The sequence below is a fragment of the Eschrichtius robustus genome, chromosome 19, assembly GCF_028021215.1.
Source record: "Eschrichtius robustus isolate mEscRob2 chromosome 19, mEscRob2.pri, whole genome shotgun sequence".
NCBI lineage: Eukaryota > Metazoa > Chordata > Mammalia > Artiodactyla > Eschrichtiidae > Eschrichtius > Eschrichtius robustus.
In genome coordinates, this window is record NC_090842.1 from 69,981,511 (window position 1) to 70,007,980 (window position 26,470).

Genomic DNA, 26,470 nt, shown 5'->3' on the forward strand with positions numbered 1-26,470 from the left:
TCTAATGAAAGGCTTCTTTCTCTAACTTAGGGGAACTCCTCATATATTTTGATACAGATATACCCAGACGCTGCCCCAGACCTGTTGGGATGTTACATATTGCGCAGTGTATGCACCTTACTATACTGCTAAAATCCAAATGCTTGTGAATTCCAAAATACTTCTGGACCTGAAGGCTTTGAACAAAGGATTAGAGTCCTGTATGCAAACAGTATGCATAACATTTTTGACATTTTACATGCATAATAGTTAACATTTGTTCAAAAATGTTTTTTTAATGTAATCAAATTACAGTAAATTAAATAGTATGCTTAATTTGCTAAATGAAAAAAGAACATGCAATTTATTAAAAGTTGTATTCAAGTGGGTTTCATGAATCAATCTCAAATAATATACTTATTTAAAAACACTTTTTAACCTAAAATCACGTTTTTATTCTATACCATACAAACAGAAAAAATTGAACTTCCAAGAAGGCTTTTTTTCTTAAGATGTTAAGGCCTCCATCAAACTTGACAGTGAATCACTGGAAGCATCTCTAGTCACATCCAAAACAAAACAATAATATGGCTAATTAATTGCCCAGTCCCACTACCTAGGGCTATAGAACATCAATTTTTTTAAAGTCAAAGTATGGAAAAGAGGCCTAAATTATTTAATGAATGGGATGTTGTTTTATCAACAGCCAAGTAAAATCCAGGGAAGTGCTGTTAGAAGTAAAGACATCTGCATAGTCTCTAAATACTAATATGCAAAAGTCAACAGATATACTGTCTTAATTGAAACAAATAAGATGAACAATGTGCAGCCTGCACGTGGATATTCTCCACAGTGGCCATAGAAATGAACAACTCCTGGAACAAGTTTAGCATGCAGTGGACAGGATGATCCAAACAGAGGCACAGGGCTGCTGAAACCTGCTAGGAAACCCCAAGGAAGGAGAGAAAGAGTACACTGAGCCCTGGGTCAGAGTAGGATAAGAGAGCCCCAAGCACCAAGGAGGAGAGAGGACATCAGAGCCTGGGCCCTGGAACCTGAGGAAGATGAAAGGACACCAGATACTGGACTCTGAGGAAGACATGAAAATAATTTGTCCTGGGCTCCCAAGAAAGATGAGAGTGGGCTGGGTTCAAGGAAGAAGAGCACACACCAGGTCCTGGGCAGCAAAAGACTTCTCCCATTTCCTAGATATGGGCATCTCGCTCATAGAAGAGGACACGGGGCAGAGAATTCTGTCCAGCCCACTCCAACTCCCTGATTCTTTGCTTAACCAAACATCAGACAGGCTACCCTGAACCTTCTCCCCAGTAAGCCCCATACGTGTACTTCCTCGTAGAATCCCATTTTAGCAAGAATCTTAAGTCAGTTTATCAAGAATTCCTTACTCTTGGTATCTGATCAAACTCCTCATCCCCACTCTCTATCCCAGGTGATACCCCATCACCTGGGCCTGCCTTCAGTAAAAAAGCCTATTATCTTGGTTCAGCCAGAATCCCCCCAGACTTGATGTCTCCTTTTCTTCATTTTCTATCCACCAGTATCCCACTCCTCCAATCCTAGGCCATAAATCCCCACTTATTCTGGTTGTATTCATAACTGATCTCAGTTCTTCCCCGGTTGCAATAGTTTATTGAATAAAATCTGCTTTCACCGCTTTAACTTCCGTCTAGCTCTGGTTAACCGTAGACAACAGCCACCCCCCCATCCCTGTGCCTTGGGTCCACTTAACCCTGCCCTTCGCACAACTTGAGTAGACAGTCCTGGCCCCGCTCCCCTCCCTGGGCCTGGAGAACATTTAGTCTCACCCTCTGCACACTTTGGGGCAGACCCGTCCCTCTTTTCCTCCCAGGACCTCTGGCTGATTTCAGTCCCGCCTCCAGAACATTTCCCACCCTCCCAATCCGCCCCTTTTTCCTCTCCATTAGACGTGGACGCACCTTTAGCACCGCCCTCTTCCCGGAACTTGGCCGGACTTTAGCCCCGCCCCTCTGCACTTCCGGCCCGCCCCGCCTCCCCCTACGTTGGGTGTGAGCAGAAGCTCGCCCCGCCCCTCAGCACTTCCGGCCCTGCCCCTCCCAAGCTTCCCTTTCTCCACTTCCGGCCGGCCCCATGCTTTGCAGCCCTCGTGGCAGGGCGTGGATCCCTCCCGGCCTGCGTCGCCGCCCACCCAGGTGCTGGGGCCCAGCGGCCTGACTTGCCCCTCCCAACGCCTCCTCCTGCCCAGCGGGACCGCCGAGGGCGCTCTCCGCCGCCTGGGCTTCGCCTGCCGCCCCGAGTTGGCCGGCCAAGATGGCCACCGCCCGCGAGGTGGGGGGCGCACCGCGCCGCGGGGATGCCTGGGAGTTGTAGTCCAGGCCGGCGTGCTGACGCACTTCGCCGCGGGCCGACGGGCGCCATTGTGCGCCGGGCGCGGGGTGAGTGCGGCGGGAAACTTGCGCCCGTCGGGGGCTCAGTTCTAGGGCCGCTCCGCGGGGAGCGCCCAGCCGCGGCCCCTACCACACCAATCGTAGAAGCCCAGAGCCAGCCTCGCCTGCCGTCCTTCCGCCGTGTGGCCTTTAGGGGCAGTGGGAGTCGGGGACTCGGGGGCCCAGAGGACGCGGGGCGGGCGGGGCGGGCGGGGCGGGCGGGGCGGGCCCACCCCACCCCCTCCCGGCGCTTGCGGGCAGGTGGGGGGGGGGGCGACTCCCTCTCGGTGAGGAAGGTGGGAAACCGTCCCTCTGCGTGTTCAAGAGCAGGTGGAGACATTCCTTTAGGGCATCTTCCGAGGTGGGGAATGGACTTGTCATTTCCCGTTGATTGGGCTGAGGGGGGCGGGGGACCTTGGCGTAGCACTCACGCCCCTCCCACCTCCCAAATTCGACCTTCTCAGGACTCTGCCCACTCCCACGAGACACGTTGAGGAAGAGGAAGGTATGGCCACCGGGCTTCCGACGGCCTGGTTCCGTGTGAGTAGAGGCTTCTTTATGAGTTTCTGAGTCTACCCCTTGATTTGGGAGCGGGGGTGGCGGGATGATGGTGGGACACCACCTTCCCTGAGATGCCCCCGGGCCCCGTAGCATCTCGGGAAGGGGAGGAGGAGTGGATGGGAAGAAGAGACCCTAGTGAGTGGAGGGATAGCAAGTTACTTTCCAAGGGAGTGGTTAGAATAGAGGTCCGAGTATGGGGGATACTAATTTACCGTTTAAACTGGGGGTGGGGTGGGGGTATGCATTGTCAGGTCTAAGCAGGGCTCAGGCTTATATTTAAACAGTACTTTGGCATTAGAGCTTAGTCCCTGAGAGAAGAGAGCTGAGGATGAATCCTTGACCGGTGAAGGAAGTAGAAGCAGTATGGGCAGTGGGTGGGGGCTGAAGGCTGGGGTTTGATGATTCAGCTCACGCAATCTCCTGGCAGGAGGTATACACACTGATACAAATGTTGGAATCCCCAGGTCAATAAAAAATGGAGAGGTCTTCAGAGAATGAAAAACCTTCTCCAGCCTCATGGGTTGTCTTCCTTGCTGTGACCTGATAGGGTCAAGCTTGGGTTTGCTGTTTCAGACAAATGCAGGAACTCATGATGAGACACACCTGGAATGCTCAGGTCACCTTGTTGATTGTGCCCACATGTGCTCAGTCAGCCTCCCCCTCCTGTCAGCATGGGTGACAGCAGGCCCTGGCTGAACACGCACCTGTGGGTTTTAGGAACCAGTGACCTTTGAAGATGTGACCCTGGGTTTTACCCCGGATGAGTGGGGAATGCTGGATCTCGAACAGAAGTCCCTGTACAGGGAGGTGTTGCTGGAGAACTACAGGAACCTTGTCTCAGTGGGTAAGGATGGCCTCTGTGTCAATAAAGATCTGCGCTTTGCAGCACGAATGTGGTGCCTCTGAAGTGTGTGTCTGCTTCGGCTCAGCCTGCAGGGATCCGAGTTCAAGTGTCAAGGCCCTGGAGCCTGAGGGAGAGGGCTTTACTTTGTACCCTTTGGAAAAGGGCAACTTCACATATAATTTCTGAAGCTTTACCTAGTCCATCCGTCAGAGGCGTTGAATACCAGGGAGGTGGGTCTATCAGGGATGTTTCCAGCTGCCGCAGTGGATGTTTACTGTGTTTGTAACAAGAATTTCAGGACGTGGTGTCTGTCTGACAGCTCAGGAGTATCATCAGAGACCCTGATCCTTTCCGTCTCCCTATGGTTAGTGTGAAGTTTTCCATTCTTAGGTTAGTATATGCATGGCCATGATGCCAAGCATCACGTCCATGTTCAAGGCAGAAAGAAGGAGAGACGGCAACCCTGGCTAGTTCTCTTTCTACAGCTGTCATACTTACAAAGAAAGAAAAATGCCTTAGGCCCCCAGCTGACAAACTTCCCTTTGAGTCTTGCTGGCCAAAACCAGGTCCCAGTGCCTCCTTTACTGGCAAAGGAGTCCAGAAAAGCAAGCAGCTGGCAAATGGGATGGGTGGGGTTATTAACACTGCCCTAGACCAGAAGTCATGCCCTAGCAGGGGAGAACACAGGGACAGAATTGCTACAGCAGGAAAGTATTTTCTCCCGAACACAGACCCCCCCCCAAGCACTGTCTCTTTTCCCTTGGGCAGAACATCAGCTTTCCAAGCCAGATGTGGTATCTCAGTTAGAGGAGGAGGAAGAGCTCTGGTCGGTGGAGAGAGGAATTCCTCAAGACACCTTTTCAGGTGAGAACCAGGCACATGGGAGTCCTGGCACGGGAGTCCTGGTTAGTGAGGAACTAGTGTCTTAGAAAAGGAGGTGGATGGGGAAAACCCCCAGTGGGGTGTTGTGATGAGTAGCTGCAGACATGCTGAATCAAGCCCTGCATTTTCCTCTGGCTTCAGAATCAGGGGTGTACTGCTTGGTTGACCGTGAACCTGTTGCCGGTGCCACATTGGCAACAGGGGCTCCCTCACCCTGCTTCACTCATTGTCTGCCCTTCCATCCTGTAATCTCCAGTAACTGGTGTGTGTCTCTGGCTAGATTTTTTAGATACGTTTACATTTATGGATATATGTTTGTTTTGGGGGGGTGTTTCCATACTCAGTGCACACAGGTCTGCATCATTCATTTTAACAGATGCAATGTAGTCCACATTTGATTTTTTGACTCTTGATGGACATTCAAGTTGTTGCAAAAAACTTCCTCGCATACTTTTTTTTGCAGTCAAGTTGGATTTTTGTAGGTAAGGATTTCTAGAAATGGAACTTAGAATCAACCAAGATGTAACTGAAAAAAATCTGGTAGCAACAAACTGCTAAGATCTTTTAAAATACATATAGCTGCTCAAGAGCATGAGAGCTCCTTTTCCTTTTCATAATAAGATACCAGTGATTTATAGTCCTCTTTTAAGATTTGCAGATCTGATGGGAAAAGATATGTTCAGTTTAGTTCATATTTCCCTCATGAAGTTGCACGCATTTTCATAAGTTTACAGATCATTTGTATTTTTGCTTTTGTGAGTGTATGTATTTTCCATTTTTTCTTCCTATTGGTTTGTCTTTTGTGTGTGTGTGGTCAGAAGGACTGTATATACTATATGTTATGGATGTTAATACTGCAAATACCAGTCCAACATTTATCTTTCACATTTAGTCTCCATAAAGAAGTTTTATGATTTCAGATATTTTTTCTTTCAAATCTGTCTTTACTCCTATTCTAGGTTTCATGTCATACATAGGCAGGTTGTACAAATACTTTTGTCAATTCTGGTATTTTTGTGGGGGGGGTTTAGCTGTTTTCTGTAACTGGGTGTCCTTGTGTATATGATGTGGGGCACAAGTTTTTTCAACACCGTTTTCTGACTTGGTTCTTCTGATTATTGGAAACGCCATCTTTATCATAGACTTAATTCCCATAGTCATCACCATGTGCAGGCCTTCTTGGCCCCTTATGCTCCCTTGGTCTCTGTCAGTGTCTGAGTAAACACCATATTGCTGTACTTATTGTAACTTTACAACAGACTTGGATAAATGGTAGTTCCTCTCATTATTTCAAAAAAAGAAAACAACACACCTATTATCTGTTTTCAACCAAATGAACACTCACCATCAGCTTGTCAGGATTCATTGAGAAAATCTTGTTAGAATGTGTCTTACATTTGATTGGATTCAGACATTCCTTGATGCAGAACTGGTCTCAGTTGAGTTTTGGCACAGGTGTCCAGAGGGATCTGCTCACCTCACTGTGCTAGTCAGGCCTTCCAAGTGCTGTTGGGAGTTCACTGTAGTTGCTGTTAATCTGCTCAGGTTAATCATCCCTTGCAGTCTTGCGTAGTTGTTGCAGATGAACCTGTCATGCTGCTAAATTCTCTTATTATTTGTAACAGTTTTGTTAGAGTCTCACTAATTTTCTCAGTACAAAGTCATCTTACTGGCAAGTATAAAGGAGGAGGCAGTTGTATTATTTTACTTCATTTGCACGATCATGTAATTGCATTCATCATATCTGGTACTTCCAAAACACTGGGCTGAGAGTGTGATGATTTCAGTATCTGGTCTTAGATTTAAAAGGGCAAGTCTCTGGGTTTTGACAAGCATGCTGCTGGATTCTGTGATTCAAATCAGTTTTTATCTGGATAAAGAAATAGTCACCTCACCCTTTCTAATAAATGAAAATTAGTAATAGCCCCAATTTCCCCCCTCCAAAGCGACCATGGGGATTTTCTCATTTGAACAATTAACAGAGACATAATCATAGAAGTGCCCTTGTTGTAATGTGTTGCTGGTGTCTGTTAACTTATTTTTTTAGGGTTTTTGCATCAATATTCATAAATTAGGTTGGGGAGGTGGGTGGTTTTCTTCTTTGTGTTTGTTATTTTTGGACACTTCTGTATCCAAGTGTACTGGCTTTGTAAGGAGAACTTTGGGTGTTCTCCCTGCCTTTGTTCTCTGCTCTCGTGAAAGTGGCTTCGGAGCAACCTGGCAGTCTTCAGGTGTGAAGCCTGCACCTGGCCCCATCTTTGGTGATGACGTTCTGTTTGCCACAACATAGACTAGAGCCTCCACTGACTCTTTGTCCCCCTTTCCTGGACTCCTTTGTTAGCCTGATGGCTCAACATTAATATTTTGTTTTTCTTTTCCATATTCATGTCATTCCTTTCATTCTCTACAATGAAAACCTCCCTTCTAACCATGAGCACAGGTCACTAAACCAAACCTTACCTGGAAGGTCCCCAGCAACACAAGCACTTTGTATCCACCCAACATGGTTTCTGTTCCCCCTGGTTGATCCAGCCTCCTAAGGTCTCCTCCCATCTTTGTGGCTCTGGCTTAGGTCTGTGTCTCATCCTCTCTGGAACTTAAGTCCCATGTGGGCAAACCTCCCAGCCATGCAATTCTGGATGGTCTAGTAGTTTCCTAAATCTAGCTGCTGTCGGGGGGGCATTGGGTGCCTATGGTTCTGCACATCTCAGGGGAGCTGGCTTGACAGGTGACAGGAGATTCAGGGGTGGTGCCCCAGAACGAGAGACCTTGTGCAGGGAGGCTTACCAGGACACTTGCAGGCTAGGCCTGAGGTGACAGGTGCTTAACACGTTTCTGCTGTGTCACAAAGAGTCCTTTATGTGATTTTTTTCCTCCACTGCCTCCCCTTTACTTCACAAATATTTGTGGAAGGCCTCTTGTGTCCTATGCAATATAAAAAAAACAAACCAAAAAAAACTGTACATTTAGGTAGTAAGCCAAAGACCTAACATAATTCCTGCCATTGTAGACTCCTTAGTCTAATAGATGACAGCCTTCTACAAACAAGCTACACAGATACAACTGTGTAAACACGAATAGTGGTAAGTACTGAGAAGAAAAAGAACATGGTGTAAAGTAGGGAGCAGTGGGGAATTACTCTAGAGGAGTTGGTCAGGTGACGATGCAGGGGTGAGATTTAAGCCGATTCCTGAAGAAAAGAAAGTCAGCAGACGTGTAAGAGTGGTGGGGAAGAGCTTCCAGATACAAACACCACTTGGGGTTACTGTGAGAATGGAGCAGGCTTGGCACATTCTGGGAATGGAAAGTCACCCACTGGGCTGGGAGGAGGTAACCGAGGTGTACTGACGTGCAAGTTAAGTTTGGCAGAGCACACAGGGCTTCCACTGTGAAGGGGGTTTGATTTTCATTGAGTACGTGTGTGGTGTGCTTTTCACAGCTCACTCTGTGAAGATGGAAGGGCACAGACGGAAGCAGGCAGCAGGCTGTGGTAGCATGTAGGGAAGAGGTGGCAATGCCTGGCCTGCGAGAGTAGCAGCAGGGTTGGGGAGAAGCTGGCTCCTCCCCATTCGTAGGTGGATTCAGTGGGGCTAGTTGAGTAATTGACCCAAGAGAGCAAAGGAAAGGAAACTGCCAAGAACTGCTCATAGGTGAAAGCTTCAAGGGATTTCCTGTGACTATTCTTTGTAACATATGTATTTACTATATACATTTTTTTTTAACGTATCAGTATTTCATTTTAAAAATACAGTAACAGCGATATTACGACCCTGGAATTTTTGGCATTAGTCAGTGACGTGGTAAGTCTGATGAAGGCAGAGACTTTTGAAGGGTGGAAATAGAGGTTTTCTTTGGTTTTTATTTTTATGTTGAAATAATTTTAGGCAAACAGTTGACTAGTACAAAGAACTACCTAATAGCTTTCACCTAGATTCAGATGTTTTTGGAACTCTCCCATGTCTTGACTCGTTCGTTAATGAAGTATGAATGACGGGACTTAGAAACACCCAGGTAGAGGTTTGTGAAGCCAGCTGAATGTATCTGCCTGGACCTCCTCCTGAGGCAGTGCATAAAAACATGGGAATCATAGGTGTTTGGAATGGTCTGCTTTACTATTAAGAGAACCATCTCCTGCAGTGGTCTCCTTCTCCCAGCACTAACGTAGCTGTGCCTCTCCTCAGTGCAGAGAACTGGAACTGAATGAAAGCTAGGCCTCTCTGATGCAGCTCATTTTGCATGTGTCTTCAGCTCTCCGTGACAGTAAAAATGGCAGCATAGGCATTGGTTGAAGTAGAAGGGAAACTGGATAAATGCTGAAGACAGGTATTCATCTTCAAGAAGGCACTAATTTGAAAAGAGGCTATGAAGATAAGGAATGTGGAGAAATATTTGATGGCACTCAAATCTTCTGCCTTCTCACTCAGTGTTCTTCAAGAAAGTATTACTATATGTGTGGTTTGGGTGGAAAGCTTGAGACATAATCTAGATTTAAACATTAGGAAAGCAATAAAGACACTATTTTGAAGGTCATGATTGTAGGAAAGCCTGCAGGATATTTAACTTTTTTTGACTGGTTAAGAATTTAAGCAGGAGAAGAGCCCTGCAAATATGAACGTGGCAACTCTCAAATTAGTACAAACATCAGCAGAAAAAAATAGCTTGTACAAGAAGATTTTTTTATTGGGAGGAAGAGAAGGAAATTCTTCTCCAGATTTCATCCTTTGGGTAGCCTGAGAGGACTCACATGGGCTATATAAAACCAACGTGTGGGGGATGTAGAAAATCAATTGTTTTATACAAAGGATAATTCTTTCAAGAACAAGACTAGTGTGAGAAAGCCTATTCTCAGCTCAGCCTTTAAGAGAAAGCTTACACAGGAGACTCACATGCAGACTCACAGGAGACCCTGAATGGAGGAAGTCCTCTTCATCATGAGTTTTCCAACATGAGAACTCAAACATGGAAGAAATCTCAGGAATATAATCATAGCAGGAAAGGCTTCTGGCCTGATACAGTCTGATTTGAGAGAATTCATACTGGACAAAAAATTCCAGTTCTGTTCAATTTGGAAAAATTCTTATACCAAATAATTATATCTGAGAACTCTGAAATCATGGGACCATGATTGCTATGGAAAGGTTTCATGAATAGCTCTCTTATTCAGCATCATAGAAGTCATAGTGGAGACTGTCTGAGAAAATAATCAGTGTCAGGAAGGTTTCAGGAGTCACAGAACCCACCGGCAAGAAGCCCTTCAGTAGGAGTCCTCGTTGTGTTCAGCATCAGAGGACTCATATGAGAGTAGACTCTCAATGCAATATGCGCAGGCAAATCATTAATCTTAGCTCTCACCTTATTTGACAGAACAACAGAAAAACTTACACTGAAGAGAACCACACTTAATAATATAAATGAAATGTCTCATTCTGTTTTTATATCAGATAGGTCATAAGGAAGGCAAACTCTGCAAAACTTTGATCATGTAAGCACAGCCATCCCTTGGTATCCATGGGGGATTGTTTCAGACTCCTATGGATACCAAAATCTGTAGATGATCAAGTCCCTTATATAAAATGGTGTAGTACAGTGCTCGCTTTGGCAGCACATATCCTAAAATTGGAACGATACAGAGAAGATTAGCATGGCCCCTGCATAAGGATGACATACAATTCATGAAGCGTTCCATATTTAAAAAGAAAATAAAGTGGTGTAGTATAGTCAGACACGAAGGATCAACTGTACAAATGTATAGTAAAACATTCTGTTTTTCCAATTTGGGTTCTGTTATCTATCTGAACTGAACATCTAGAACAAATGTTAAGTAGCATGGGTGAGAGCACGCATCCTTATTTCAGTTTCCCTTGTAAGTCCCCAGTTGCTAGGACAATGACTGACTTTCTAGCTCAGGAAACTGTTGAGAGAATAAATGGTTGGAAAATTTTCAAGAGACAAGAGGGAATCTTCAAAGACGAGACTCTGAAGACTGGGCCAGGCTCTGAGACAAGAGAGTAGGTAAGGGATGATAAAGGGAAATCTTAAGATACTGCTACAAAGAACTTAGAGGGTCACATCCTTGGGGACGGGGCAAAAGTCTAGAATCTTGAGTGACCATCAAACACGTTTTGGCAGGAATCCAGCCTATCAGGGTGTGGTCACATACTGTGCAGTCTTTATTCAAGAATACTTTATGTTCTCTGTTACCATCCATCTATGTGTTCTCTAGGACCATGTAATCTTAATCCTTTTATCTGGGGACCACTCTCTCTGGTGTCCAGATACAGTCCCTGGAGTAATTTCAAAGCCTGAAGTGCTTTAAGTGTTAATTGAATAAGAAGGAAAATAAATGAACTAAGCATTTGACCCAAACCTTTTTTGGCGAAAAAATACTTCCAAAAGTCTTGAGGGAAAATAAGATAAAAGCAGGAATAAATGAGTCAGAAATGAAGAAGAAAAAAAGCCCATTTTCTGGATAGACAGAATAAATAAAAGGCAAGCTAAAAACCTATACAGGGGAAAGAAACTCTATTCAGATATTCAGCAATACATGTAGTTCTCATTATAGTCCTTTACCCAACTGTCATAAAGAATAAGCCAGCTGTATGTACTGATATGAAACAATCTCCAAGAAATATATATTTCTTAAAATATATATCTTTTAACATACGTATCTTCACATATATATAGATGTACATGGTTTTTTTTTTCCTTAAAAATATACACACAAACACCAAGTATTAATGTGTCAATTGGTTATCACTGGGAGAATATAGAAACTGATAGGATGTAACTGTCTCCCAAGAAGGAAACTGGGTGGGAGGGTGACTTTCCATTTTTAGAGGTGCTGCCAGTAACTATGCTTATAAAATGGAAACGACTGTCTTCTTCCTGCTATGTCACCAGTTCCTGCCACAGCGTAGGTGCTCAGTAATTATTTGTTGAGTACAGGAATGAACCAACAATAAGACGAAGTGTAAAGTTGGCAAAATGGGTCCCAGGAGAAATGTTAAAACCAACTTTTTCTTAGAACAAAGTGGCCAGTTAGTTGTGTTTCTATATTGACCTGGGCAGTGAATATTTTCCAGCTTCCTGTTAAAAGACTGTTTCCACGGAACATGAGCTACTCAATGACAACACAGGGTGCTATGTTAACAGGTTCTTTCTGCAATGTATACATAGCATCGTTCTCACCAAAGCACAAAATGAGAAAAATATTGAAAAGGAGGAAATATTTGTAGCTTGTAACAATTAACACCTTTCAAAAAAAAGCTAATCCTCTGAAATAGTTATAAGAGTTGAGCAGTTGCAACAGATTGCAAAGTACAGAAGCTAATAGCTCTGGCTTAAACCAGGAATAACCCATTTAACACAGATAGAGGAAAGATTTTGTGAGTGATACTTTTTTGAAAGGGAACCTAAGAATAAATTGTTAATGAGCAGGCTCTCTTCGGAGAAAGTTATGTTCGAATGCCATGGGAGACTTAAGTAAGTACTGTAAAAGCACTGACTTCTTTTGAGGGCTTACAAAGGCTAGAAGTGTGTGAAGTCCCTTTCTTAAGTCCTATAAGTCCTCCACAGTAGTGCTGCTGTGGGAGCATGAATGCAAGTCCCTGACCTGGCTGGTCTGGGAAGAAGCAGGTGGGGTGCAAACCAAGTGTCCTCTTACCCCATGGCCTGCTTAGGCTCCTGAGTAAAAGATGGGAACTTTGTAGCAGCAGCCATCCTCCCATGATAACTTCAGATGGGACACTCACAGTGCCAGTGAGATTTCCTGAAATTTGAAATATGGGTAAATCCTGACATAAGGCTAAAAGGCCCAAATGTCTTGGTGAACCATTCACCAAGGCACTTAGTAGCTGTGTTGTGTCAACAAATACTGCTTGAGCACCTGCCAAAATGCCAAGTACTGTTACAGGGGTGGGTCACCATGATGAACAGGGTGGAAAGGCCCCCTGTCTCACTGGGCTTACATTCATTCCAGAGTAGCCACTAGCACGTGTGGCTGATTAAATGTAAACCGACTAAAATGAACTTACCAGTCAGTTCCTTAGTCGCACTGGCCAGCTTTCAAATGTTCACTAGTCACCTGCAGCTAATGGCTACTATGTTGGACAGTGCAGATCTAGAACATTTCCTTCACCAAAGAAAGTTCCACTGGGCAGTGCTGTTCTAGAGAAGGTGGAGAGAGAAATTAGTGAGCCAGATACTTTAAGGTGGCAATCAGTGCTATGAAGAAAAATGAAACAATAGGGTATCTGTCGGGGAGTGGGGAAGCACGGGTGGGCAATACTAGTTTAGAACTGGGCGGGAAGATGGCTCTGAGATGATGGCATCTGAACTGAGAGCTGGATGGGGAAGGAGAACCAGGTGGAGATGCTAGGAGAGACTTATCAGACAGGTAAGTGCAATGACTTCTGGATGAGACACATTTGGGCACGTTTGAGGAAAAGTAAGATAGTTGCTGTCTGAAGCCCTCTTTGGTGTAAAGGGCATAAAAGAAGAGGGTTTGGATCCCAGCTGCTCCCTTCCCCAGTGTGTGGCCTTGGGCAGGTTCCTGTCCTCTCCCAGCATGGATTTCTTTTGTGTAAAGGTTGGATGCTATTGCTTAGTGGGGCTGTGGTGGTGTAAAAGCCCAGGTCCTGGGGGGCCTTCATGAAATGGTAGCTACTGTTACCGACTGAAAGACTTGACTGGTGTAAAGATCGTCGTAAGTGGCTTTGGCAGATCCTCCTCTGGGTCTGGCCTAGGGGTTTCCGATGCATGAGACCCAGTTAGCGGCCTTAGCAGTGCAGCGGGGGAGACACGTTTAGAAGGCGATATAGCAGGGTGCCCAGCAGAGCTGAAGAGAGTGGTGGGGAAAGGAGGAGAAAGGGTGAGAGCTGGGGGCATCCTGGACAAGGAGGAAGAGGGACGGGGGAGTATGCAACAGGGGTGAGGGGAGCTGCCCCTGCCCCTGCCCCCAACAAGCTGGTAAAAGATCACTGTAATTAGTTACTATTATATTTGTGGACTGATAGCCCTAGTGTACCTGGTTCATCAGTCCGCGTTCACTAGGAAGTGGGCACCATGAAGGAGACAGCTTACCTGGAGAGGAAGCAGCAGAGAGAACATGAGAGAAGAAAACAGCAGCTCCCATCAGCCTTTACTGTTGTTCATGCAGTAGTGGTCCCTAATCACTTGGGACTTAGGGTAAACTGAGGCCCAGAAGAATTAAGCCCCTTGCCCAAAGGCTCAGTGAATTTGTTTAATAGCCCCCTAGCTAGATAGGGAGTTGCAGGGGAGGGGACTGAATTGCCCAAATTCCCCCCAGGGTCATTAAGCTGGTGGGTTGAAAGCCAGTACTTGGAGCTGCAGCTGATAGGGATAATTTTATGCAGCCCCAGGCAGGTAGGTGGGCAAGTGGGTGGCTCTGTCAGCCCTGCCTCAGTGAGGTGGGGATCCAGTTTCAGCCTTGTTAGCTGGTAAACACAGCTGTCAAGTGGGGCAAATACTTTTCTGGAACGGACAGCCGTGAGGATTACCTTAGAGGTTTTGGGGAGTGGTCCAAGAGATGAGACGGTTAGAGGACTGAGGTGCCTAGGATGACATTTACCCATGGGTTTAGAGGCTTGTGGCCATCTCACATACTGCAGAGCACCCAGTAGGTGCTTTATGACAACTGCAGAACCAGTGTCCGCCTGAAGGGCTGCTACAGCAGGGAGAGGGCGGATACACTGGACTCCCAGCACCAAAAACATCGGCAGAGTTCCTGACATCCAAAGCCAGACAGGCTCTACAGTTTAAAACAGTTAACATTTTAAGTGAGCATTCAATGCAAGACTCTAAGAAAACACCCTGGTGCCCCCGAGGATAAGAGGAGGAAGTAAATATTTGATCAAGATTAAAGGAGAAGGGGAGGGGATAGAGGGGATGAAGTAGAATAAAAAGAACCCAACGTGTTTTTTTTAAAGGAGAAAGCATTAAATATTCCTTTGATTAACCAAGGAGTACAAAACGGAAATTTCATAAGTTAAAAAGCTATGAAGCAATACGGAGAATTAAGTTTGTTCTTAAGTGTCATGCATGATTATTGCTCAAAATGGTGCCTGTGGCCCAGCACGGAGCCGCTAGGGAGCCCCACGCCCACCCCTTGTGGGGGCTGCTTCTCAGGCCAGTGTTGCTGAGATTCTGGTAGACTATCCCCGGCTTCCCAAGTTATCCTCAGAGAGAAATTCCAACCAAGCCTTAAGAGCTGTTAAGAGCTGTAAGCGAAAGAAAAGTGAACTAAGCTTTCAAATCAAGAATGACCGGGTCGGGGTCGGGTCGGGGTCGGGTGGGGGGGTGGGGGGGTGGAGATAACCCTCCAGAAATCCTAAGGAACAGGAAGGGAACTAAATGCTCAAGATAACGCAGATATGAACTGGGCGGGCAGGCCTCCCGATGAAACTAACTCAAAACCTTATTTGGGAGGAAGTGGGGGGAAGAAGTTAGAAATGGGAGATCAAATGCCTGTCACGATTTTTATCAAGGAAAAAGTCACTTTAAACGTAGGAAAGAAGTGACTGGCAGCGGCCGATAAGTCATAGTATACCCCAGGACCTGTTTTTCAACCCTGGAGCGCCCAAGGCCAGTCTGGGGTGGCGGGGCGGCCCCACCCGGCACTGGGCGACTCCTGACCCCGAGCTGACTCACTCCTCGGATCGCGCGCCAGCAACGGGCGACGCCCGTGAGGTCCGTGGAGACCGCCGCCGACCCGAAGTGTGTAGTCAGGAAATTCCGAGAAGGGAAGTCAAAGCCGTAAGGAGACAGGGGAAGAATGTGGAGGCGGAGGAGGAAAGTGGGTGGGGAACCCGGGTGCTCGTTGCTCTCGGGGAAAGCGGCCGCGCTCCCCTCACCCCGCGTCACCCAACGGGGAAGACCTGCAGCTCGGGAAGGTGTGTGTGGAGGCTGCGCCGGCGTCGCCCCAGGACGCGTCCACCGTCGCCGGGGAGGCCGGGAGAGAGAACGCGAGTGGAGGCCAGAGGCGAGAGCCCCACCACTAGCCGATCGGCCACCCTCCTGCTAAGGGCCTCAGGCGAACCCAATCCCTCAACATGGCGGGGCCGGAAGTCTGCGGCGTGGAGGCTCCTGGGAATTGTAGTGAGGAGGGTGCCTGACGCGCTTCCGTGCAGGCCGGAAGTCGCGGCCCCGCGCTCCTGGAGCTCTGAGAGGAGCGAGTGAGGCTTCAGGGTGGGGGTGGGTGGGTGGGGCATGGGCTTTTTCCCGCTTCACCCTTTGGAGGAGGGGCCGGGCGCGCTCCGCGACTCTGCCAAAGCCAGCTTCCCCAGCAGCCAGTGCTGTCTGATAAGTGCGCCCGGTGGCCGATGTGGCAGGTGCTTGGGAGGCCGTAGACGGCGAGGAAAAGCACAGAGACGGCGTATGCAGGGAGCCGCTGCTCCTCATCGCTTCCTGAATTTTTTTTTTTTTTTTTTAACGTAATTGCAATTACTCCACAGTAGTGTGAGCAAAGTTGCTCCTGTGCTCCAGGCATAGAAAGCCAAATTCTGACAGCAGGAGTTTGCAGCAAAGTAAGGGTTTATTGCGTGGAGGCAAGTCTCAGATCCACTCCAACTTGGTCTTTGACTTAGGAGTGTTTTAAAGGAAGAACTGAGAGGCTAGGATTAATCATCGTTTTGTGACATTACTTAATTGTGGTTTTAGAAGTCATCATGTCTCTGGTTTAAGATTCTCTGGCCAGGTGGTCCATGGTTCCAGGATCTGTTAGCTCATATTACCGTGAGGAGACAACTTGAATTTGTACTTTAATGTTGTTATCAATCACAGCAGTCTTGGTCATCTGACACTGGTTGATTGATGTTCAGTTAGCGCAGGATTGAGGTCAGCAGGGACAAGAAAGGGGATAAAGTTTTGGATAACAGAGGTTAGTCATAAACTCGGCAGGGGAATCGGTTTTAGGGGGACTCATTCAATAGTAATTTCCTGCTCTGCTTTTTATTTCATGTGACAGGAACATTTCTATGTTGTCATAATTCCCCTAAAACCAGGGGGTATTAATTTTTTTAATGCTTACGTGGGAATCTTTCACAATTTTCTTGACCTGTGTCAAGACACACTACCTGTGTCTTCCAGTTTTATTCCATCATTTACCACATTGCTAGGAAGTGACTGTTTTGGAAATAAAGACCACTCAGAGGAGGACATGCAGAGGCTTCTTACTCAGAGCCCACCCTAGCAAGGGGGTCAGCCACCGTCCCTTATGTTTGGTAGAGACTAAGGCAGGCTGGGAGTGGGAAGATTGATAGTGGAAAAAAGGAGAAGGTTCTGATTGGAGATTATTGGCTTGGGGTCAAAAAGAAAACTCTATAAAACAGAAACCTAACCAAAAATAAATCATAGTCTGTGTTATTTACTTTTTTTTAATTTTATTTTTTAAATCTCTAAGTCATTTAGAATTAGCATTTCTTCTTGGAGTTATAGAGAGCTTTCCTTAGCATTTCAGGACCATCCTGGAGTTCTGTTCAGCAAATGCTCTGTGGACTCTGTGACAAGACCCAGCGTCCCTGCCTTTCCCGGACATCCTTGTTCTTGGCCCGCATGGAGGTGGGATCAGGTTCTATTCCCCTCATGGCTGCAGGCATATACAGCATAACAATTCTTGTTATCTCTTGGTCTTTTTTTTCTTTCTATGTTGAGATATAATTTATATACCATAAATACCATAAAGTTCACCCTTTGAAAGTATACAATTCAGTGGTTTTTACTATGTTCACAAGGCTGTGCAACCATCAGTATGATCTAACTTCAAAACAGTTTCTACAGCCCAAAGGAGAAACCCTGTATCCATTAGCCATCACCCCAAAGCCCTTCAATTCCCCCATCTCCTGGAAACCACTCATCTGCTTTCTGTCTCTATATATTTGCCTGTTTTGGGCATTTCATATAAATGGGATCATACAGTATGGGGCCTTTTGTGTCTGGCTTCTTTCACTTAGCATAATGTAGTCAAGGTTCATCCATGCTGTATAGCTAGACCATATTTTGTTTGTCCATTTATCGTTTGATGGACATTTGAGCTGTTTTCCCTTTTTGGCAATTATGAATAATGCTGCTGTGAACATTCTTGTACAAGTTTTTGTGTTGACACAGGGTTTCAATTCTCTTCGATTGAAACTCCTGGATCATGATATAACTCTGTGTTTAACCTTTTGAGGAGCCGCCAGACTGTTTTGCAAAGTAGTGTAGCATTCTGTATTCCTACTAACAGTGTACGAGGGTTCCAATTTTTCCACATCCTCACCAACAGTTGTTAGCACCCATCTTTGATAACAGCCATCCTAGAGAGTGTGAAATGGTATTTCACAGTGGTTCTGACTTGCATTTTCCTGGTGGCTAATGACGTTGCTCACCTTTTCATGCATTTTTTGGCCATCTGTCTTGCTCTGCTTTTGACTTACAGAGTGTCCTGAGGCTCAGTTGGACCCTCAGTTCCATCCTTTTCCTGCTGGGAATCCCCTGATGAAGATCGAGGTCGTTGAAATCCTCACACTGAACGAGGAGGTGGCTCTTCCCCGGAACGCCCAGATCCGCGCCCTCTATGCTGAAGATGAGGGCCTGAGCCCAGACATCCTCAGGGAGCCCACTCAACATGTGGATAAGCACCTAACTGACCCTGAGACCGCTCGCCAGAGGTTCCGGGGGTTCCGCTTTGAGGAGGTGGCGGGGCCCCGAGAAGCCCTGGCCCGGCTGCGCGAGCTGTGCCGCCAGTGGCTGCGGCCCGAGGTGCACTCCAGGGAGCAGGTGCTGGAGCTGCTGGTGCTGGAGCAGTTCCTGGGCGCACTGCCTGGGAAGCTCCGGATGTGGGTGGAGTCGCAGCACCCAGTGGACTGCCAGGAGGCAGTAGCCCTGGTGGAGGATGTGACCTGGATCTCCGAGGAGGAAGGTGAGTGCAGTGGAAGAGTGGGGAGGCAGCAGTTCCTGGGAAGGCATCTTGGAGGGTGGGGGCGAAGGAACCCCAGGCCTCCTGGGAGGGGTAGGGGAAGGCTGGTGCCCACTCCATCTACGCCAAGGGCATCTGCTTCCCCCCTCCCCCAACCCCAGTTCATGAATCAGAGCTTTAGATACTTGCTTGCTGACGTACCTGTCACTACCCCTGCGCCAAGGCTCTGAGAATGGCCTCCTCTCTGGACCCTTTTGTGGAAATGGAAGGTCTCAGACCCCACGTCAGAGCTGCTGAAACCCTTGGGTGCGGCCTGGCACTGCGTTCTTTAATGAGCCCTCCACACATTTCTGATGGAAGCCAGCAGATAATGTGCTTCATTTTCATCCCTCTGGGATCCGTGCCATATCAATATCAGTCACACAGGTTTTGTATTTCTGGTACGCCTTCTCTTTTTTTTTTTTTTTTTTTTTAATATTTATTTATTTATTTTACTATTTGGTTACACTGGGGCTTAGTTGCGGCAGGTTGGCTCCTTAATTGCAGCTCGTGGGCTCCTTAGTTGCGGCAGGCAGGCTCCTTAGTGACAGCATGCGAACTCTTAGCTGTGGCATGCACGTGGGATCTAGTTCCCTGACCAGGGATCGAACCCGGGCCCCCTGCATTGGGAGCACAGAGTCTTAACCACTGCGCCACCAGGGAAGTCCCCTGGTGTGCCTTCTAACATCATACACTCAGTGGAGGCTGTGGATAAAGTGGTGACCGAGATAGACAGGACTCATGGACTTATGAGCTCAACAAGCCTCCGATCTAGCGAGAAAGACAGGAGTCTGACAAATGAACGTGTGTTTGACAGTGGTGGGGTAGAGAGGGTAACGGTGGTGGTGGGCCAGGGAGACGGCACAGGTTCGGGATGTATTTGGGAGCCAGCCTCCATGAGGCTTGATGTCCATTAGGCTGAGTTCCGTGGAGCATGGACACCACTTTCTGTGTCTGTGACGGGTACCTGGAAGATGTTTCTTGAGTGAATGAATGATTGACTGATTGATTTTGATGCTTGAGGAGGAGGGGGGAATCTGAGGCTGGATGGTGGGATTCAGAGAAGAGGGCTTCCTGGAGAAGCAGGTGCGGGGAAGGAGAGGGGCAGGCGGCAGTGGGAGTGGTCTCTTCCACAGGCACCGAGTCTGGGGTGCTGTTGTCTGCAGGGTGAGGGCCCCAAAGTTATCCACATTGGAACCCCTTGAACCTCACATGGCAAAAGGCACTTCGCATGTGCGATTAAGTTAAGGATCTTGAGGTGGACGGATTATTCCGGATTATTTGGATGAGCCCAATGTCATGAGGGTCCTTATGAGAGGCAGGCAGGAGGGTCAGAGTCAGAATAGGAGATGTGAAAACTGAGGCAGCGGTGATGCAAGGAAAGCGTCACGAGCCGTGTATTTTACATAGCCTCTAAAAGCTGGAAGGAGCAAGGAGTATGTTCTCGCCGAAGCCTCCGGAAGGAATGCAGCCCTGTGAACACTTTGATTTTAGCCCTGTGAGGCTTGTGTCAGGCTTCTGATCTCCATAATTGTAAGACAGCAAATTTGTGTTATTTTGAGCCACTGGCATGGCAGCTTGTTACGGCAGCACCAGGAAACTAATATAGGTCCCAAGGAGGCAGTTGTCGAGCTCATTGAGATGAAAGGCAGTGAGTCCGTTTCACACCTTGGGGATGAATGAAACCAATTAGTGTTACAGGGGACGATGAGGCCTTCCAGGGAACCCTGTGAGTCCTGCGTTTTTGGTCAGCATGTCCATTGAACCTCTTGGGCATGACTGCCACAGGCCTTACACAGAGTGGCCCAAGGGAGAAGGACAATATATTGAAAAAGTCCAAGGGTGATCCAGCTTCAGGCATGGCTAGACCCAGCAGCTCCACTCGTCTTCAGGACTCGTCCTCTCTGCTATATCATACTTCTGTTGGCCTCTGATGGCTTCACTCAAAGGCACTGTTTCCATGTAGGGGCTCCCAGGATGGAATTTCTCTTTCCTAAATGTTCCAACAGATGCCCCTTTGGCTCTGATTGGCTGGCTGGGGGGCCCATGTTCATCCCTGATCCAATCATTTTGGCCAGGAGGAAGCAACGGCCTGGTGGGCCAGCCTGGGTCACATCGTGTGTCCTCCTTGATAGTGGGGTGGCATCATCATTATAGAAGCCCAAGGACCATGTGGGGACACATAAGGAAAGTCAGACATCAAAGAGCCATGGGCAAGAGGGGCCGTAAAGCCAGGCAGAGCTGTTTTCTGAGGTGGAAGAAACTTGGTAAAATTTGCATCAAGATGGGTTTGGCGGAATGAGTCTGGTCCTGGGGGCCAGGGGAAGTTCCCCACTCCGTGGGGCAGCAGGAAGGAAGGAGGAAGGGGTGGAGGACGTGGAGGCCAGAAATGGGGTCTTTGTCTCTGAGGAGAAGGCGTGAGGCCAGCTGCTGAGGTGAGCGTGGCGGTGAGGCAGCTACTTCAGTGGAGGGACTGGGTCCGGAACAGTCCTTGGAGGGGGAGTGGGTGGGACCCGCAGTGGGGACGGTAGTGCCCTGTGGTCACACACGTGGGGATTTGGGCACAGGCTTTGAGAGAAGAATGGGGGGCACAATAAGCTGTGCATCCCGGAGACAGACGTGGGCTGTCCTTGCCCCGTCTAACCCTGCGCTGCCATCTCTTCCCAGCACCACCCACCCAGGGCCCCACCAGCTCTCTCCCGACCACAGCTCAGCAGCAGGAGGACATGGCCACCAGGCTGGCGAAGGCACTGCCTGAGGTGAGTGGGGAGTGTCACCCTTTCCTTCTCTGGTCCCAGCATCCCCCGCAGGCCTCCCACAGGCAGACCTTTCAGAGTTGCTGAGCGTGAAGGGCAGGCCTGCCCTCTGGCGACTGTGGTGTCATTGGAGACCGCGACAGGGCACAGTGACCAGGAGTCAGGAAATCTGGAGGGAAGAGGGGGAGGGGCCGGGCGTTCGCAGCCTCGGGCCCAGGCGTCCAGATCAAGGCTGGATCCCAGTTAGAACAAAAGAGGCTTCATCCTTCAGAAACGCAGAGCTGGGTGTTTATAACTGAAACAAAGCCTGGGATTTGCTTCAAAATAATCAGAGCTGGGGTGTAGACGAAATAGACCTGGCCCTGTCTTGCTGACTGTTGAGGTTTAGAGAGCAGCCAGTGATGGTGTCTATGTGACCTTGGTTGGGGCTTACATCTGGCTTGAGCATAGGAGTGAATTTATCAGCTCTCTTGTAATGAGTGGTCTGGTGCAGGCTTCAGGCACAGCTGTATTCAGGGGCTCCAGCCTCTTGCTTCTCAAGCAGGCTCTGCCCCTTTTGGGCAAAATGCCTCCCAGATCCAGACAGAGGGCGGTGGGAGGCCTCTTCCTCCCGGAGAGCTGGTCAGCTCCTCGGAAAGAACTCATCACCGTGCGGCCCAGGCAGCCACCCCACCCCCAGGCAAGTCCTGTCCCCATGGGGAGGGGCTGCTCCAGAATGGGGTATGCCCAGGGAGGGGCAAGGCTGGCCCGAGGGGTGGTCTCCGGTGGGAAGTCATGGGGAAAGGGTAGAGGCAGTTTGTTTGTGGCACTTTGTAGTTCCTTGTGAAGTAGGGCTCTTCCTCCAGCCTGGGCCCCAGACTCTGGTTTTGTGAGAACAGACCCATTGGACTTTTTACAGGCCCCAGTCAGTGTTTCCAAGCAAACCCCCAAAGCTGGGGCATCCCCAGCACAGCGAGCTCTGTTGGAATGTCCCCGCCAGCCCCTCTTCTGTCCCCACGAAGGACTCCCTGACCCTCTTGCTGAAATACAAGGTGTGTGACATTGCAGGAACCGGTGACCTTCCTGGACGTGGCTGTGGACTTCAGCAGGGAGGAGTGGGGGCTGCTGGACCCGACACAGAGGACCGAGTACCACGACGTGATGTTGGAGACCTTTGGACACCTGGTCTCTGTGGGTAAGGCCCCTCCACGCTTCCGGGACGGGGATACCATGGGGGCTCTGAGTCAGGGCTTACACCCTCTCTGGGCCCTGCACATGCACTCGAGTCCCCTGCACCGTCCAGGGCCTTTAGCTGACACTGTAGGTCTGGAGGGGTGGGGCTCGTATGAACAGAGGCAGCCTGAGGTCCAGTGAAGGACCGATTTGCTGTCCACCCTGCGGGTGAACGAGAACAGGGTCTCTGAGGGCTGGGAGACGCTCGCAGCCCTTGCCCAAGCTCGGTGTGCCGCTCGTGGCTGCTTCACTGCCTTCAGTCTCCCTCCGCAGGGTGCATGACTGTACTTGGGGGAAGACACAGCTTCTGGATATTTAATTATGTCGTACTGTCCACCCGTTTCAGCACTTTCTGTTTACAGTATCTGTACCTCTGTGTTTCTTTCAGGGTGGGAGACTACTCTGGAAAGCAAACAGTTAACTCCAAACCCCAACACGCCCGAGGAAGAGCCAGCCTGCCACCTGAAAGTGGAGGAATTCTCGAGGGATGGCGCCCAGCCCTCTGCCTCAGGAGACACCTTGCAGGCTGGGGCCCCAGAGGTCTTGGACACAGCGTTGAAACCAGTGGTGCACACTCAGGAAAAAACCCTCCCTCAGAAGCCAGCCGGTGAAAGCCCCAAACCCCAGGCAAGCACAGGTCCCGACACAAGCCACATCTCCCTTCAGAAGAGCATTCCTAGAAAACGCTTGCGCAAGCGGGACCCCAGGGTCAAAAAGATGACACACAACCCCTGTGTAAAACTTCATCAGAAGAGCTGCAGCGGGGGAAAGGCCCAGGAGAGCGGGAGCTGTGGGAGAACCTTACCCCGGAGCGCTCAACAGATCACGTTTACGCGAATTCACAAAGGGAGCCAGGTGTGCCGATGCAGCGAATGCGGGAAAACCTTCCGGAACCCCAGGTACTTCTCCGTGCATAAAAAGATCCACACGGGAGAGAAGCCCTACGTGTGTCCGGACTGCGGGAAGGCGTTCGTGCAGAGCTCCTCCCTCACGCAGCATCAGAGGGTTCACACTGGGGAGAGACCCTTTGAGTGTCACGAGTGTGGAAGGACTTTCAACGACCGCTCGGCCATCTCCCAACACCTGCGGACTCACACCGGGGCCAAGCCCTACCCGTGTCAGGACTGCGGCAAAGCCTTCCGCCAGAGCTCCCATCTCATCAGGCATCAGAGGACTCACACCGGCGAGCGCCCCTACACCTGTAACAAGTGCGGAAAGGCCTTCACCCAGAGCTCGCACCTGATAGGGCATCAGAAAACGCACAGCGGGGTGAAATACAAGAAGAAACAGCCTACCTCGTAGCCCTCAAGCAGGGTGAAGAGACATCGCCTTTGCAGTCTGATCCTGCAGTGCCACATGAGCGAGCCTGGTTGGGATTTGGGACTGAACGTGGAAGGCCTTGAGTGATGAAGTTCTCAAGACCAAAGGATGACCAGGGAGACCGCGCTGCACATAAGTCAGTAAGAAAAGCAGTGGGGAGTATTGCTAATGAATGCATCAGTTGGAAAAACATTTAATTTTTCGCTCAGTTGCTTTGCCATTTTAATTTGTTTGTTCGTTGGTTATTAAAAGGGATATTAGTGAAACCTGAAAATGCTTATAATCTAAGTTTAAAAAGCCAGGTACCAAAAAGTCTGTGCACTGATATTATATTTGTGGTAAAGTATTTATGCATATGGACAAGGATTGAAAGAGAACATAGATAAATAAACTATATATTTCTGTGGTAGGATCTCTGTGTGTTTTTTCCCACCTATTTGATTAAACGTCTTTTCACTAATGACTTGATTAAAAGAAGCAATGTTAAAACAAAAGGGGTGGGCCCTGGGTAGACCTGGGAAGTTGTGCTGGGGTAGATAAGGGGAGTGGGGGCCGAGGCAGGTGAAGGAAATGCTCTGGGAGCATGATTGACAGGTGTCAGGGCAGGTGGTTGCACGAACCTCCTTCAGGTGAATGGACATCTGTCAGGATTACATGAGGAGCCTGGATGATGAGCTGGAGGATGATCAACCAAGGGAATGGTGGACGACGCCACCAGGAGGGCCAGCAGTGCCCTAGTCTCATGGCAGGAGCCTCTGTACTCACCACTCTCACTAAAAGAAACCTGAAGGTAATAAATGCTGAGTTAGGAAAGATTTAAGGCTATGGATAACTTAATATCATAAGTTGACTGCTTCAGGAGGTCAGAGAAACTCATCTCTGAGGTGAATGGAAGAGTTTCCACTTTCCTTAACGTAGGATGAAATGATGCAGGATTTGAATATACATGCGACTTCCCCGGTGGTCCAGTGGTTAAAACTCCACACTCCCAATGCACGGGGCCTGGGTTCGATCCCTGGTCAGGGAACGAGATCCCACATGCATGCCGCAACTAAGAGTTTGCATGCCGCAACTAAAAGATACCCCATGCCACAACTAAAGATCCTGCATGCCACAACGAAGATCCTGCGTGCTGCAACTAAGACCCGGCGCAGCCAAATAAATAAATAAACTGGTGGCTCCTAATCTTTCCCCAACCCCACATAATTCACACTTGTACCACCCAGCATTTCAGTCATAACTTTGCCATCAGGGCTCAGGATGTGTCTGAATATCCTGGGTGGCGGGTTGTGAGTGGCAGAATGATGGCCCCCAAAGATGTTCACTGCTAATCCCTGGAACCTGTGAATATGGTACCTCACGTGGCCAAAGAGACTTTGCAGATGTGGTTACATTAGGATTTTGAAACAGGGAGATTATCCTGGATCATCCCAGCGGACCCAGTATCATCACAAGGGTTGTTACAGGAGGGAGACAGGAGGATCTGAGTAAGAGAAGATATGGTGACAGAAGCAGAGATTTGAGTGACGCAGGACCATAAAGGAATGTGAGGGGCCTCTAGAAGCTGGAAAAGGCAGGGAAATGGATTCATTCCCTAGCGCCTTCAGAAGAAATGCAGTACTGGCAACACCTTGATTTTAGCCCAGTTATAGACTTCTGATCTCCAGAGGGTAAAATAATAAATCTGTATTGTTCAAGCCACTGGATTTGTGGTAATTTGCTTCTGCAGTAATAGCAGGGGGTGTACATGATTTGAAAGTTTCCACCAATGGATACTGTACCCAAAGGGATGGTGTATCCCTCCAGGAAGCACTGGATCTGGGAAAGGGAGAGGGGGCAGGCACTCTGCCTAGGGTTGGCAAACCGCAAGGAACTAGGGGCTTGGAATTGTGTGGAATGGTTCTCTGTTCTCACAGAAACATGGAGATTGTGTAGCAAATTCCAACAGTCTGGAAGAGTAGGCTGCTCAGACTTTTTGGTGAGCCTGGGACTTAGACTTGTGTCTGGTGGAAAAGGGTGCACATGTATCCTCTGGGGCAGAGGCAGCTGAACTTGTAGAAATGGATGAGGACAGTAACTGGGAGAATTAGAATGAGTCAGCTGAAAGCTGGAGAAAGTGGAGAAGGGTCCCATTCACAAGGTAAGATGTGGCTTTCCGCTGCCTCAGATTCCTAGATCACAGAACATAGAAACAGCCACCATTACGGTTCCTTTGGAGCTGGAATTTAATGAAAGCCAACCAGCGGATTCTTAACCACTGCGCCACCAGGGAAGCCCACTGTGGTAAATCTATTAAGTGGCGTTCTCATCTGGCTGCACATTAAAGAACTCATACCTAAGAAGAACTGTATAATGAAATCAATGTGGGAAGTCTTTCACCTGGTGCTCCCAACTTGTTGACATTACATAATTTGTACTAGAGAGAGACTCCATGAATGTCGTGAATGTGGGAGAGCTTTCAGCAGGAGGTCTTAACTAATTAGGCATCAGAAAACTCACACTGAAGAAAAACTGTTCTGTTGTATTCGATATGGGAAGT

At 48.4% G+C, this 26,470-nt stretch overlaps 1 protein-coding gene, 1 long non-coding RNA gene and 1 other non-coding gene across 4 annotated transcripts; 2 read left to right on the plus strand and 1 right to left on the minus strand.

The window, feature by feature from the left end:
• The first annotated feature begins 2,281 nt into the window (after positions 1-2,281).
• Positions 2,282-24,343, plus strand: ZNF274 (zinc finger protein 274). 2 transcript variants are annotated; one of them, XM_068527262.1, is made up of 8 exons: positions 2,282-2,414; positions 2,870-2,943; positions 3,684-3,810; positions 4,579-4,674; positions 18,125-18,607; positions 21,311-21,402; positions 22,447-22,573; positions 23,000-24,343. In XM_068527262.1, exons 1-8 carry the CDS (start codon positions 2,333-2,335, stop codon positions 23,911-23,913), a joined length of 1,995 nt encoding a protein of 664 aa, XP_068383363.1. In that variant the 5' UTR covers positions 2,282-2,332; the 3' UTR covers positions 23,914-24,343. The 2 variants fall into 2 exon arrangements, with proteins under 2 accessions (XP_068383363.1, XP_068383364.1); XM_068527263.1 differs by lacking the exon at positions 2,282-2,414 and having other exon boundaries at positions 2,826-2,945.
• Positions 6,099-12,909, minus strand: LOC137752602 (uncharacterized). Its single transcript, XR_011071216.1, has 3 exons — positions 12,726-12,909; positions 7,480-7,617; positions 6,099-6,562 (listed from the first exon to the last, which is right to left on the minus strand). It is a non-coding gene; the product is annotated as an uncharacterized lncRNA (long non-coding RNA).
• On the plus strand, positions 10,279-10,384 carry LOC137754007 (U6 spliceosomal RNA). The gene has a single exon (XR_011071687.1). It is a non-coding gene; the product is annotated as a U6 spliceosomal RNA (small nuclear RNA).
• Positions 24,344-26,470: the final 2,127 nt, after the last annotated feature.

Coding starts and splice junctions, on each gene's coding strand:
- ZNF274 (XM_068527262.1), top strand. CDS start 2,333: ATGCCTGGGAGTTGTAGTCCAGGCCGGCGTGCTGACGCACTTCGCCGC. Junction 3,811..4,578: donor CAGGAACCTTGTCTCAGTGG/GTAAGGATGGCC, acceptor TCCCTTGGGCAG/AACATCAGCTTTCCAAGCCA. Junction 18,608..21,310: donor CTGGATCTCCGAGGAGGAAG/GTGAGTGCAGTG, acceptor ATCTCTTCCCAG/CACCACCCACCCAGGGCCCC.